A 15,144-nucleotide genomic window follows, 5' to 3' on the forward strand; every position below is an offset into this window, starting at 1 on the left:
TATCAATGTATACAAATACCTGAAGAGAGGGTTCAAGGATGGTAGTGTCAAGCAAGAGGCAATGGGCACAAACTGGAACATGGGAAGAGATCCCTTTGAACATCAGAAAAGACATCTGCTGTGAGGGTGATGGAGTTCTTGTGCAGGTTGTCCAAGAGGCTGTGGCGTCTCCCTTCAAGATCATCAAAGACCATCAGCCTGTTCTAGGTGTCCCTGCTGGAGGAGGTTGGACCAGATGACCTCCAGAGGTCCCTTCCACCATCAGCCATGCTGTGAATCTGCTATTTTTGCTGTAACGTTTTATCTGTAGGCATGAGTACAAAACATGGCTCTGGTCAGTTCTCCTTGCTTTCACACAGCTTTGACTGCAATACTTTGTAAAACTGGCACAACAAAAGCTGCTTTTTTAACTTACATTTATTTAATATTTTTCATTTTAATTATTCTAGTTGTAGCTGTAAGAATTATGGGACAAGAATGTCAGTATCACACAAACTTGCTTGTTCCTGTTTCCATGATGTTTTAACCCTTGTCTCTCACTGAAGCACCTTGATCACCCAGCCCTGAGGAAACAACTGCATGGCTCGAGATTTCAGGCTGATGCTTTGTTTTTCAAAGCAGCTTTATATTTTCCCCTCATCTCTTTGGGTAGTGGCACAAAGGCAGGGCAGGGAACTTGGCCTTCAATTTCACACATGCACTCTCGCAGATGATACTTCTTGGGCCCAAAAGTTGCAGGATGTGACAGTTTTTTTCTTTCTCTTTCCTCTTTTTCAAGTGTTTCTCTAGAAAAAGAGATCCGTTTGTTACCATCAGAAGCCTGAATGGCAGCCTTTCCTATCCATTCCCAATACACAACTTACCAGAAGGATGGCTTTACCTGGTTAAATTTGACAATTTATTTGGAAAAAAAAATCCTATATACTTGACAAGTTTGTAGGGACTGTATTATGATGTATGCTACATCCTGTGACGTGTGTACATCAGCGTATTGTTACTTACTTGCTTTTCCCCAAGATTTTTTTAATGTGCTCAGTTATCTCCTTGTTGGTTTTATCTTCCACGTCAACCAAAACTTGTTCTCCGCTGTCTGTTAAAAAAAAATCACGGTACTATGGCGGAAGCTGACGTTCCCACAGCCCCTTCCCTGCCCACCACATGCAATTTCACAGTGCCTACAAAAAAAAAAGCGTTTTAAAAAGCAAGAAACCAAAAAAAATGTGTAAAACCTGCTGCCCTACTGCAGTTAATACCAACGCACATCGTTCACCAGGCACCGCCAAGCCATCGCCCCGCCCAGCAAGGCCGAGACGCGGCGGCCGCCGCCAGGACCCCGCGCACCGCCCCCCGGCCCCGCAGGCGGCGCTCGCTGGGGGCCCGGGGAGGCTCCCGGCGGGGCCCGGCCCGGCGCCACCTACCCAAGTAGAAGCGGAGGAAGGGCGAGGGGGTCATGTTCCTGAAGAGCATGATCTGCACCCAGGGGTTCTTGTACTGGATCTGGGGGACGTTGAAGAACACAAACTTTCTAGAAGGAGGGAGGAAAAATAAACCACGGGTCCCGCGGGGAACGGCCGAGGCGCGGCGCGCTGCCGGCGCAGCCCCGGGCTCACCTGGCGCCCTCGCTCAGCTCCCCCGCCGTGTTGTAGTTCACCGTCATCACCTTCACCGCGCTCTTGAAGATGACGTCGCCCTGGCTGAGGTACTGCAGCGTCCGCCGCACGGGGAAGCGGCCCTTCATCGGCATGGCGCCGCCGCGGCCGGAAGGGCGGGAGGCGCCGCCCCCTGCGGGCAGGCGGGGCCCGGGGCGGAGGGCCCGGGGGCGCCCGCGGCGCGGGGCTCGACCGGCGCCGGGGCCCGCGGGCCCTCTCTCCGCGCGGGCCGCAGCTGGCGGACCGGCCGCGGCCAACGGCTGCCGGGAGCGCGGGCGGGCCGGGCCCCCGGCGCTGCCCCGCGCGAGGCCGCCCCCAGCTCCCTCAACCGGGCGCGGTGCAGCGGGAGGCAGGGCGCGCCGCGACGGCCGGGGAGGGGAGCACGGGACGGCCTGGTGACAGGGGCGCGCGAGACAGGAGACGAACTAAAACGAAAGAAAGACGGGGCTGCCCCTCCTCTCCCCGGGAGAACAAAACAAAGGATAACCACAACCATTTTCCACTTTATTTCTGGCGATTTCCTTCTTAGTAACATAGTATCTCGACGGAAAAGACATTTCAAAACATGCTAGGGGCAAGGGTTTTCTTTTTTTCTTTTGGTCACTAATACTTTATAGTATAAGAAATATAAAAAGCAATTAAATTAATACATTTGGCACGGCCTGGTTGAATGTATGTTTTTGTTTGCAACAAGCCATACGGCTCTGTCAAATGCAAAAAAAAAATCCATTTTGTGGTCAAATAAAATATGCCTACCTCCATGCATAAGTTCACACCCAGAGTACACAAGTGCTCCGCAACGTTCTAGCAACACACACTGACCCTGAACAGTAACACGCTTCTGAGCTGCAGTAGTTCTGTTTCTTAGAGGCTCCGCTGGTGGCTAACAGAGTGAATGCTCGGTTACGCAGACACAGTTCCAGTTGTAGACAAACGTGGACACAAACTCAATGGTCAGAGGATGAACTTGTTCAGCTTAGGGGACAAGACCACATGCTTCACAGTAGGCCCCTAACTGAAAAGTACCTGTTTTTTGCATGTATGTTTTTTTCTTTTAAGCACCTAGTTTTGACAACTGAAACCTAAAATCATTTGAGCCTCATTTCTGCTAAATGAAAATCCTTGAAGTTGTAGAGGTCCTAATTGCAGAAAAGAACTGAAATTAACCATCTTCTCTATAAAAATAGATGTAAAAGATGTGGTGCATCTCAACCACATCATAAATAACATTGTGTTTACCATTGGGAAGAGTTCAATTTCATTGTCTTTGCTATAAAGTGTGTTTGAAGGGAACTAAAATCTAACACACTACCCTAATTTAAAATCCAGGGAGTAGAAAGCAAGTAACAGATGAAAGTATTATCTGTTAATAGCTATTTTCCCCACCAAAAGAAAAAAAAAAAAAGAGAAATGCAGAAGGCTGAAGATGAACTAAAGCTTTTAGGAAAAAGTCCTCAGCTTGTTCACAGTGAAGGGAAATTTCTGTTCCTATTGAGCACTGGGCTTAGACACCTAATGTTTAAGAAATTCAGTGAGCTTACGAATAAAAATCAAGAATGCATTTATATCTGTAATTCACTTTAATAGTATAAACCTCATTTAGGTAGTAGTATTAAGCCACAACAATATAATGCCACATTTAAACAGCATTTAATAAAATGCATAAGCTAAATCATGCACTGCAATACTCTATATACAAACACAACAATGCAAATTCCTCTTCATGACTGAAGACATTGATTAGATATAAAATTCAGATTAAAAAAATCATGCTATTATTTGAATATGCTATTACACATACAATGTTGATTCCACAAAGGTAGCTGTGATAAATGAATAACTCTTGTGAGGTTTGAATCTGAAATTAAAATATAATAGCATAAACAATAGCTTTCTAGAGGATAGTAAGCAGAGACTTCCAGAAAATATCCCAAGGAATTAAAATTAGATCATTCCTTTTATAAAAATGGGATTTTTTATTTTTTTTTTTAAAGAGCTCAGAGCTCCCTGGTATGCCTATGCCAAACAGATACAACACTTACAAAATGTGCAGTTTCTCAGTTACAAAACTGAACACTGACTTGCAATGTATTTTAGAGTACAGAGTAATTATGAAAAATATTCCCAGATTTTACCTTAATTCAATTTATGATAAAACACACGTAAGCAACATGTTTTCTTCTTAAAGAATACAGCCCACAGTCAAGTCATAGAAAATATATTAAAATGGACCTGTGCCTTCTTGTCATTTATCTAAGATCATTAAAAAATAATGTACAAGCTGATTATTCAAGGATGTTAGATACCTGGCAATAGGTGTGCTTCTCAGACTTTTGCTTTCTGACATCAAATAGAGAAAGTTGATTTCACGTTACAGTTTCTGTAGAATATAACATAGCACCACTTAAATTTGAGTGCATGTTGCCCTTCAGAATAAAAACAATTCAAACGTATATAAAACAAGTTTGCAGTTTTAAAATATGCTCTTTTTATAAATCCACAACTGATTTTTTTTTTTAAACAGATTCAGTCCAGATCAATACCTCAATCCACTTCCTAATCTTTAAAATTTTACTGCAGCACAATGACACGAACAGACATTCAGGTTTCCATTCAGCCTTTAAAGAGGAAAGCAAACATTATTCAAACCACACTGATTGTCATGACACCAATGAAGAACCATCTGTCACAGGAATTCCTGCCATTAACTTAAATAGTTTTCCTGCTGAACATCTCAGAAAAAGGGCTTGAAATATTAAAGATTGATGTTTTACAGGTTCTATATTTAAAACAAAAGCATACAAACAAATGCTTACTAACAATATATTAAAAAACAAGAGAACATTCTTAGCATTCTTCATAGCAGAGATTTTACACGCAGAGGGCCTGACTTTGAAAGAAGCTTGTGCTTTACTTTAAGCATGCAAGAAACTCACATTATTTTAATCAGTGTCTGCTCATCTGCTCAAAGTTAAACATGCACAAGTCTTCACCATGTTGAGTCTACAAGGTGGAAATAAATGCCCAGAAAATTCCACTTCACCTTTTCAATACAAAAGACATGCTGAACTACTCTAAGCAGTTTGTAAACTTTTTATTGTTATTTTTAATAACGTTAATATAATTACTTCTAAGTTTTCTATCCAAGTTCAAGTCATCAGAAGGGAAAAAGCACAAGAACAACTTACATTTTGATAATTTAAGTAACCGAGTACTCCCTACAAGTAATACACTGTCTTACTGCAAGTCTATTCATTAATGCTCCATGTGCCCATCTCCCACTGTGAATAATGGAAACTTCATACACACTCTAAGATCTGCAGACTGCAGTTTCAGAAAAGGACAGAACATGAAAATGGACATTAGCTTTGGCAACTAAAACTAACCACCTTTGTTTAGTTTAAGCTAGACAAAAAACAATACCTTTGGATAGTGAATACACAATTGAAATGGACTGTGAAAATCCGATGTCTTTATGTTTGCTAAGAAACAAACTGTGACCTCCCTCTTACTTCATTACTACTATGTGTAATTGCTTCATTGAACAGATGATGTAGCCTTTGTTTAATTAAGTTTGGTTTCATGTAATCATTATAGTAATGTGTTGATTTTTTAAATGGCATCCATTGCAACCTGTTCTGTGTGCTACAGTTCAATGATACAAGGCAATTTGGTTTTCTTTCAGTTAGCTACACCTGAAGACTTGAAACAATCAATCTCTTACCAAGTTTCACTGTGGAATAAAACTTCACAAAAAACATTTCTCAGAAAGCTGAAAGAGAATGAGTGAGCATATACTGAAATGTGGAAGTACTTTCTATGAGTACTTTCTTTCTCGTCTTTTTATTCATACACTTATTTTTAACAGACATTTTAGGTTCTATTTACTCTTCACTGGCTGACCTCACCCATCAAACATGAAAACATAACGGGAAAAATGTAAAAGACACAAGCTTCACTGAATTTATTTATCAGTACTGAAAAGAAAATACCACATTCACCTGCTTTGGCAGTGGGGTTGGACCCAATGATCTCTTGAGGTCCCTTCCAACCCCTACAATTCTGTGATTCTGTGATATTCAAGCCGGGTTTAGAAAAAGGTGCAAAGCTCTGAAAATCATGGGGATTTACCTGCTTAAGCCAGGCTTAGTTTGTGCTAAGAAACGACAGCTAAAAAGCTCTGGATTAGAAAATGAATGAAAAGTTTAACATAAAGAATATCATGAATACATGGCTATGTATCTGTACATATATACATACATACACTGCACCCTTTATATACACTGTACATAATGTATTTAGACAGATATAAACATATACATTCATACACACATACAACTATGTACATAGGCATTAGCTGCTTGAGTTTTAGTATTGAACATGAAGAAATGCACACTGGTGGGAGGCACAAAGATGTGTAAAATAAATTCTTTAAGAAGAGAGGAAGAAGAATGGCATGAATTTAACAATAAGCCATTTTCAAAGCATTCATGTAACTCAAATGATAAAACAGACCATGGGAATCATGGAACATTATGACAGTATTATCTGTGATGAACTTACCATGATTTCACAACAAAAACCCAGTAATAAGGTAATTCTGGGGCTTGATGTTTTCCAAGTCTAATATATTTAGACTTACAGTATTTAAACTTTATGAAAAAATTTATTTTAGCTGCACCATTGGTACACAATGTTCTAATATTTTTTTAGCACAAATTATTTCCCATATAACGTTGATAATATTAACTGGAGCAGAAGTAGGATTGTATCATTATCTAACAAGAGGGCTTATGGCATCTTTAGTCGAACAATAAGCCTGAATTTAATTCAGGAGATTTTACTGATAAGTGACTCAGCAACTTCAGAATTAGAAGGTGCAAAAAGCAAATGCATTTGCTCCCCTTTACCACACTCTTTTGTTGATTTTCATATAAAGCCATTTTTTTTTAAATTGCTTTCTGACATTCAAAATTCAGTAGAAGCTGACAATTTGTCATTAATCTGCCCCTTATTCTCATCTAAGGGGTGAAACATAGCCTCATTTTGCTGATTCCACCTGGATATATGGAGGTATCAGGCCTGCAGATGCTGTGTGCTGCTGCCACAACAGGCCCACATTTACCATCAGAGCAAGCCATTGCAACAGCTGTAACATTGTTGCATGGCAAGAATGACAAACTACTGGGACAGATGGGAACCTACTTGTTCGCCTGATGTTTCTGCTTTTTCACTTGTGGCAACAGCAGAAGGAAAAAAGAATCACCTCCCCACTTTTGTGCTCTAAAGAATAAACAAAGGAGAGGTGAGAGATACCAAATAGGAATTTATTTATTTGCTAGGGGTGTGATCCTGTACATGTTTACTGGTGCACCTGTTCTTTCCTCACTAAGCAGTGCTCAAATGACTGTGCACTTACATCATTTATAGGCATCCGAAGAAAACTACAGTTAGCAGCAGTTGAAGCCAATAACAACTACACAGTGTTTCACTTTTACTTTATAGGTGCCTTAAATGCTGTGGAACTGAGCAATGATTCTATCACAACTCAGAGTTTAGTTTTTTGAAACACTTGCCGGAAGCGCGTGTCTGACTGACCTACCAGTTCTACTGCTCACATCACCCAACTGAAATACGGCCCCCTCAATGGTGCTGTTATTGCAGAAACCTGCTTTGATCACTGCTTCTTTGCTACAATCTTCAACCTAATAAATTCCCTTTTCCTGGCTAAACTATATTCCTGATATCCTTTGTACTCACGCTGTTTGGTGCTTTTTAAAATTATCGCTTGCTTATTAAACAACAGGTAATCAGAGAAGAATCCCAACTATCCTCTTAATTGGAATGGACAGGGAAACGCACTAGCATCTTCAGTATCTTGAATGAACTCATTCAGGAACCTGTAAAAGTCCTGTGTATTACACATAACAATGGAAACATTGAAGTGTTTCACAGTCTCTACCAAAGAAGTGGCACCCTCAGGAGACTGGTTTGGCCTGGAAGCTGAGCCCTGACTTGTTTTCCCTATTACACCTCAGAATATGCCCTTTGCTGAAGGGTACTATAATGAGAATGCAGAGGCAGCCGTTTTCAGCACAGAAATCTCGAGTCAGTAGTATTCACTGGAGGCCTTATGGCTGCCCGGAGGGCCAAGTACTTCAGAAATGACAATAAAAAGACTTAGTAACCAATACCAAGTAATCACCAGTGACCAACAATAGTTTCCCATCTTCCCATTTCAGAGTACTCTGAAATCTGAGCCTTTTCAATAATATAACATTTTATTGCAGCTAAAATAGAGGCTTATTTGAAGGATCTCTCTTAAAATTCTTTGAGATGATTATTTCCTTCTCTACCAGTTTCACACCAGAATAGCTCCACTGGCACCAAAAGCATTGTATTTAATTTACAACAAATGTAAATAGGCAGAGAAACATGACTTTTGCATGTGGTCTTAGTCCTGCATCCCATTTGTTCAATGTAAGTAAATTAGTGTACATTTTTGCCTTTGTAACAAAAGCAATAATTATTACAAAGGTAAACCCAAATGCTCCTACACTATTATTGCTCATTTATCTTTATCTACAAGATCCAAATCCAGTTCCTTCTCAAGAGTCCTTCTCACACCAGTTTGTCAGTACAGAATTTTAACATTTATATGAATGAATTATTACCAATATACATATGTAATCAAGTTCAGATAGATCTAATTAGATAGTTTATCAATATTTTTCTACCCAGTTATAATATTTTCATTTTAACAGCAATGGGAACAGGACCTAGAAGATTCTGAACACTATATTTTAGGCACTATGTAGAGTTTCAGCAAGACACTACTTTTCTTAGAATCGCTTTCAGACTATGATCCTTTGAGCCCTAGTTCTGTAAACATAACTGGCTTGAAATTAGGCCTTTATGAAAAGAAGCTATTTCCATACTTAAAAATCAAGAAATATTTTTTCAAAAAATGTGTGACAATAATTAAAAAAAATCCTGCTCCATATTCACAAGCAAAAAGTTCACACTTGCAAAGAAGAAACAAAGTAAAAGTCATTTAGAAGCAAAGTTAATGAGATTAGTCTGTGAGTGTTTTCCAGTCACTAGCAAACTCAGATATGACAAGAACTACATTAGCCTCGTAGTATTTTTTGCAGTAGTAATAACCTCTTCCTTATATAACATAGTTGGATTATATGGGATCAGAATTTATTATGCAGCTAAACTGCAAACTAGGTAATGGTCATGCAAAGATGATTTAAGACTCTTAAGCTTGCAGCTGTACCACGTCTGTTGTTCTGCTTTCACTATGTTAGAGTGGCCTGAAAGTCCAACTACTTCAAGAGGTTGAAAATAGTAACAAAGGTTAACATAGAGCAGGAACAATTTCATGAGACCAATTTTCCTCAGCTGTGCCCTTTTGCTGTCACTAGCAAGCAACACCTAAACTGGTGGCAGAAAGAACCTCTTTGCTGGTTCTGTGTCTCTGGAACATCTGTTTTCTGTTAACGGACAGGTAAGGGAAGGAAAAACATTTATTTCAATGTTAAATAAAATAGCTTCACTGACAGATTACACTTTAAATTTAGAGCAACTACACTGGAGAAGATGGTTTATAGTTTCATATGGCAGTGACTGCTTTCAATGGCTCATTCACATGCCAAACCTCATTTTTGTGTCAGCCCTTGAGCAGCATGTGAGAAAAAAGTGTTAGATTACTCATCACAACTATTTTACAATTTATAGTTAGTATTCAAATAGGCAAAAACATTTTAGAATCTGAATATTTCTTAAGCTGAAGAATCTACCATCTGCAGTCCAAATTTCCACAAAACAAACTTATTCTTAGAATCAAAACAGTGTATAGTTGGAGAATGTACATATTCGTCAATGGCATAAGGACTAAATTATATTGGTTCTGACTAATGCAAGTCTGCAAATCATGCTGATGATGCTACACAAAGAGTATTATTTTAGGCGATTATCAGAATCTTTTGTATGTAACTGTTTAATTCTATCAATTAAATGCACACATGATAAATAAACCCTAGATATGTGTTGCACTGTGGTAATTTTATTTACATAAATTACTGTTTTATCCTAGGTAAAATCATGTTACAGTCCAAGAATCTATTTGCAGAGTAAGGGACTAACAGAGATCTATCAAGGATATCATTATGTGGCCTTGCATTTGTAGGGAGTGTAGTTTATTTGTAAACAGAGCTGCATGGTATTTACTATTTTGATCTACAAATGTAATGCAATGCATACATTTTAAATTTTACTTCACGTGATCCCTCCATGCACAAAAAACTATAGTGGGCTTTATTTTGTTCCCTGAACAATTATGGTCACAGCACTAATAAGAAAAACGAAGAAAACAAATTTTTGCATTGAAAATGGGACCCTTTTACTTTAAAAGCTGAAGTAAAAACAACGCTTGCCATGAAAAAATATCAGCTGTGTATTCAAATTTGGAAAAAAAATTCAATGGCTATCTTTTGTGCTTAATAATATTTAATTTGTCCTTAACAATGCCTACTTAGTTGCCTGAATTATTATTTTATATATATATATATTTACAAATTACTGAAGTAAAATTAAACTAATTGTTTTGGTTTTTTTTGTAAAAAAAAATCACATGTTCAATGTATACCACTTTTATAACAATGACATAACCCTTTTTTAAAAGAAAATATCAAAAACAGCCACAACTCTTTCCAAGGTGAGTACTTCTGTTCTTGTTAAAGCCACAAATAGTTTTTATACCCTTAAAACAGGGATTTTGCATCAGAAGTGCTGACACAATCACACAATAAGCTATATTGAAATACAACAGCTAGTACAAAGTTTTGCATTCCAGTTAACTTAATGTTTAGGGTGCAGGCCTTCCATCACATTAGAAATGTAAGAATGTCATTTGTTATAGCAAAAGCTGAGAGAAAAGTGCAGTATTTTAGATCTCTGCATGTATATTGGTCTCCTTGTTACAACCTTTTGAGAACAGAAGACTCTGAATGTTCTAATGATGGTGACTGTACAAGACCTTAATGCATCCAGAAGTGAAAATTACATAGCTGTAGCCATGTAGCACTCATGTCGTAAAGAGCTATACAAATGTGAGCCTCCTAATGAGAATGAAGTATACCAGGTCAGAATTTTTAGCATATCAGAAGCCTCATCTAGAGACTCTTAAGACACAAACACCAACCTGCCTGGTGTTTCTAAATATGGATCACTACTGGAAGAAAAAAAATATGCTGAATTCATCATTAGATTTTTGTCACATAAAAATATACAAATAGAAAATGCCTCTACCAAACAAATCATTAAACTAATTAATGCTTTTAATATGCCAGGATCTGACGAAGGTATTAACCACCATGACTTTTTTTTTAAAAAAAACAACAACTTTGATCATTTAAAATACTTAATGTCAATAATAAATTATACTAAAACAAAAGTAATGCTGGATGCATTACTTGCAGGCCAGTACTAGAAAACATGTAGATAGCTCATTACTTCAGACAGTTAAAAAAAAGTTTTTAATTTAACACTCTATGGTATATCAGTCATTAACTGCAATGATACATGAAAATGTAAATCCCATCTATACTTCTGTTTCAAACTGATTCACAGGAAGGTTGAAAGCACTGCAGACCGGGAGCGCTTTGTCATGGAAGGGGAGAGAAATAAAGTGAGAGCTTTATAATATACTCTTGCTGACAAACAGAGGTTCCCACTATTTCAGGTTTTAAATTGTATCTTTGGCTGGATGATGATAGTGTGAAGGAGTACAGAGAGGAATAAATTTGGGAATACATAGAGCATACTCGAAGTGCATAACAGCTCTAACTGAAAAAGAGTGTTCTTCCAGTTAACGACTGTCCTTCCCCACAGTTAAAAGGCTTCCTACTAGGATAACATTTATCATGACTTTTGGGCTGAATAGAAACTTCAACGAACCTGAATAATTCACCACTACTGTGGCAAGAAATACGTTTTTTTCTCCTGGTCTGGGTAATTTCTGTAGCATGTAATAGTCACTATGGTCACACCATGCCATTAATTACAATGTCACTAACTTAACAATATAGTTCCATATAATGTGGATATCTGATTTAAGAATCCACATTACTATTTAACGTATAACGTAAGATGGAGTGACTTTTTGTAGAATAAATGATTGTCTCCTGTAGCATTCTACATTTTCACATACATCACTAGCATTTTGACTAAGGACATAAGTAATTTTTTTCATTCTCCCTACTCATAAGCAGGACATTGATGATATTACCGTTTCGGCGACAAGTGTTTACAAAGTGCTAGTATTACTCCCTGGCAATTATTAGATATTAATTCCAAGGTTATTTTTAATATATACATACTGGTCATTTTTACTTTTAAAGTAATCTTATTACTAGTCTGTGATATTATAAAACTCTATTTTTAACCACTGATAATTTCTAAATACAAAGCACATGAAAATTATGTTCAGTAATTCTACTTAATTACTAATTAATTTGAATGAAAGGCATCCAAAATATTCCTTATGGCAGAAAAGGTCCTGTAGCAGCTCTTTTAACAGCCGTTTCAATTTTGTCAATGTTGGGAAACAGACAAGGAGAAATCTGATAGGAAACGCGTAATAAGTTGGAAATATTTGTACATACCAAAATGCTATTCTTTTAACTTCTCAATTGTATGCTTTTATGAAAATTACTTTGATCCATCAAATTGTGTTGTTCCCACTACGCAGATGTGCCAGTTATTTGACCATTATATTCTGCTGTTTCCATTTTGAGAATGTAGGGGATTATACTGTCAATTGGAACGTTTCCAATGAGACCAGTAAAAAATAGTTCCTCAGTAATGCTAGAGCTCATCAGCCTAAGTGCTGGCAGGCGAACTAGAATCCGGGCTAACCTGAAAAAGAAATTGAGTGAATTATGAATACATAAAATATGAGTTAAAAAAATACTGTGAGGCTAAAAAGATGTTTTTGTTTTTATTATTACCATAATTCATGAATGGGAGTAAAGAGGCTACCATATAAAGCTACCATATAAAGAATTATTACTTTTCTATCCTGCAAGTGAAATGAAAAAGCTTCTGTCCTCAGAGGTTTCTCCAGTGAAAATGATGTATTAACGTATCAATGCCTTTTGTAGATATAACATGTATGTACAAACATCAGTCTCCCGGTCTGCTTCTGAAATTCCCAACTCTGGAAACACTTCAGAGTTCAGGACAATGTTAAAACAACTAATATTCATAATGACTAACGCACTGACATTTGTACAATTTTAAGAGTAAAATGCTCAATTAAAATTGAAGCCATAAACAGTATGTTCCTCAGTTACCTAGCAACTTAATGAGAAGCCAGATAGTAAGGATGGGGCTGTGTTTTTATAAAAAGAAATTAGAGGATCTGTGTCTGATGAGAAAGTGAATTTGGAGGAATGTGCTGTTACTTATACATACTTCCAAGTGTTGTGCTTTTTTTTTTTTGTATACTAGGATGTTAACAGACATCCAATATAATGAAGTGATCATATTGCACTTCTGGACTTTCAATGCATTTTCCAGTTTTAAATTTAGAACAACGTTGGAAGCGTATCTGTTGTGTTTATATTGCAGATATACATCACAATTGTCAAAATAAATTCCCTCAGCTGGAGGCATGAAATAACAAAACTTAGGCAGCACTGAACACAGGCCTTTAAAAAATGTTTGAATATCTATGGAGAAAAAAATATAAAGACCATTCTGCTAATATATCAGACCTTGTAAACTTCAGGGAAAATTTTCAAAAAGACTGAAGACATGCTGCTATTCCGTGAAAATTATAACACTTGTGCTTCTATCTCAATTTGTGCCAGCATTCACTTGCTCAGAAAAATCAGATTTGTGCTCTAAATTTATCCAAGGATGAGCATGGGGGTATAAACAATATAAATTAAAATACAGAACAGTATTTGGGAAGCACGACTGTATTTTTTCTTACTGCAGAAGTCCACCTCTTTTGCACAAAAATCAGAGTAATTAAGCTGTATATGGAAGAACAATGTGGGATCTAAGGATATTTCCAAAGCAGAATTCCTATCTCCATTGTACCTGACTGGGAATACTGATGTCCCACAGTGTTAACTCTATAGGATCAGTGCAGAGACCTGTTTCTAAGATGGGAGAATCTCTCTTTCAGAGGTTTTTTTTTTTTTTTTTTTTTTTTTTAAATGTTACACAACCCTCAGGCCTCGCTAAAATGTAAAGGTTTGCATGCTTCTTTACAAGGAGATAGCTTTCACAGTAAAAGAAAGTAAGTTCTAGGATAGATTACTAGACAGAAGGTAGAATTTCCTTTGTAGTGCAGAGAATGATTACGTTGGTGAAATTTAAAAATAGCACAGTTTTGATCGAGATGATTGGAAGTTAATTATTTCCAGCAAGTAATACACAGGAACAGTTAAGAGCTGACAAAACAAATTACGTACTCTCAAAGAGAAGTTCCTGGAAATTTAACAAAAAAAAAAAAAGAGAGAGAGAGAGGAAGTAAGTAGGAAGTGAAAATTTCCTATAACAGAAGCTTAAGAGTTGGTTAAGAATAGAGAACTGTTCCTCATATGTAATCCTTAGTGCTTCAAGGTCTCTAAACTGATAATTTTAATACTTTTCTGCACATGTAACTTGAAAAAGGTTATCATCATCCTTTAACCATATTATTATCTCAAAGCTTCTTGAACTAACTTGAAAAGAAAGAAGTCTGAGTTAAAGAAGCTATTCTTGAGACTTCTAATACAGACAGTAAGTCTGTCTACGTTTCTAAACATGGCAATGAAGCTCTCTCCCAAAAAAAAAAACACCACCAAACCCAACCCAACCCAACCAGGAAAAGGGGTAATGATTTTGAAGTAAAAAACAGGTACGTTTAGATTAGGTATAAGGAAGAAATTCTTTACTAAGAGGGTGGGGTGAGGCACTAAAACAGGTTACTTAAGAAGTTATGGATGCCCCATCCCTGGAAGTGTTCAAGGCCAGGCTGGATGGGGGCTTTGGGCAACCTTTTCTGGTGGAAGGTGTTATGAGGGGCTGGAAAGAGATGATCTTTAACGTCCCTTCTAATCCAAACCATTCTATGATTCTAAACACTAAAAATAGGAGAATATACTGTTTAATTTAAGTGGAAGAAGCTAGACAGCTATTCTTGATTCTTATCTTTCAACAAACCTGCTACTTTTATCAACAAGATTCTGGTTCTTTCACCTCAATAGTCAAAAAACCAACACCAGATGTTAAAAAGGAAATAATATATCATGATGCTATTTTGTATTTTTGCCAGCTTCAGCTCACAACATTATTTTGGGTATTACAGAAAATAAATACCTATACGTATCTTCTGGATAAGTTTTTTGGACATAGTCCTGCAATTCCATCTGTGCTTTCTCCTGGAATTTTTCTATTTGGGTTGAACTGGTCAGACCAGGGTGATCTAAAGAAA

The 15,144-nt window shown here is 37.4% G+C and overlaps 2 protein-coding genes across 7 annotated transcripts in view; both read right to left on the reverse strand.

The window, feature by feature from the left end:
• Positions 1–399: 399 nt before the first annotated feature.
• Positions 400–1,795, reverse strand: MRPS25 (mitochondrial ribosomal protein S25). Its single transcript, XM_040568381.1, has 4 exons — positions 1,611–1,795; positions 1,419–1,525; positions 1,003–1,090; positions 400–785 (listed from the first exon to the last, which is right to left on the reverse strand). The coding sequence occupies exons 1-4, from the start codon at positions 1,742–1,744 to the stop codon at positions 593–595; spliced, it is 522 nt and encodes a 173-aa protein (XP_040424315.1). The 5' UTR covers positions 1,745–1,795; the 3' UTR covers positions 400–592.
• A 1,415-nt stretch (positions 1,796–3,210) lies between these two features.
• The window catches only part of NR2C2 (nuclear receptor subfamily 2 group C member 2), a 45,828-nt gene continuing 33,894 nt past the window's right edge, over positions 3,211–15,144 (reverse strand). For 5 of the 6 annotated variants that reach the window (XM_040568387.1, XM_040568384.1, XM_040568383.1 and 2 more), the window contains 2 exons: positions 15,030–15,135; positions 3,211–12,572 (listed from right to left, as the gene is read on the reverse strand). In XM_040568387.1, the coding sequence (XP_040424321.1) occupies positions 12,398–12,572; positions 15,030–15,135 (281 nt within the window). In that variant the 3' untranslated portion in view covers positions 3,211–12,397. The remainder of the gene's footprint in view (positions 12,573–15,029; positions 15,136–15,144) is intronic. The other variant, XM_040568389.1, reaches the window with a different exon arrangement.

The sequence above is a fragment of the Cygnus olor genome, chromosome 10, assembly GCF_009769625.2.
Source record: "Cygnus olor isolate bCygOlo1 chromosome 10, bCygOlo1.pri.v2, whole genome shotgun sequence".
NCBI classification, from domain to species: Eukaryota; Metazoa; Chordata; class Aves; order Anseriformes; family Anatidae; genus Cygnus; species Cygnus olor.

Excerpts from the sequence above, each read along its gene's own strand:
- MRPS25 (XM_040568381.1), bottom strand. The coding sequence starts at position 1,744 with ATGCCGATGAAGGGCCGCTTCCCCGTGCGGCGGACGCTGCAGTACCTC. Across the intron at positions 1,091-1,418 it reads CTTCCTCCGCTTCTACTTGG|ACAGCGGAGAACAAGTTTTG; the intron begins GTAGGTGGCGCC and ends TTTTTTTAACAG. Across the intron at positions 786-1,002 it reads AAAATCTTGGGGAAAAGCAA|AGAAACACTTGAAAAAGAGG; the intron begins GTAAGTAACAAT and ends CTCTTTTTCTAG.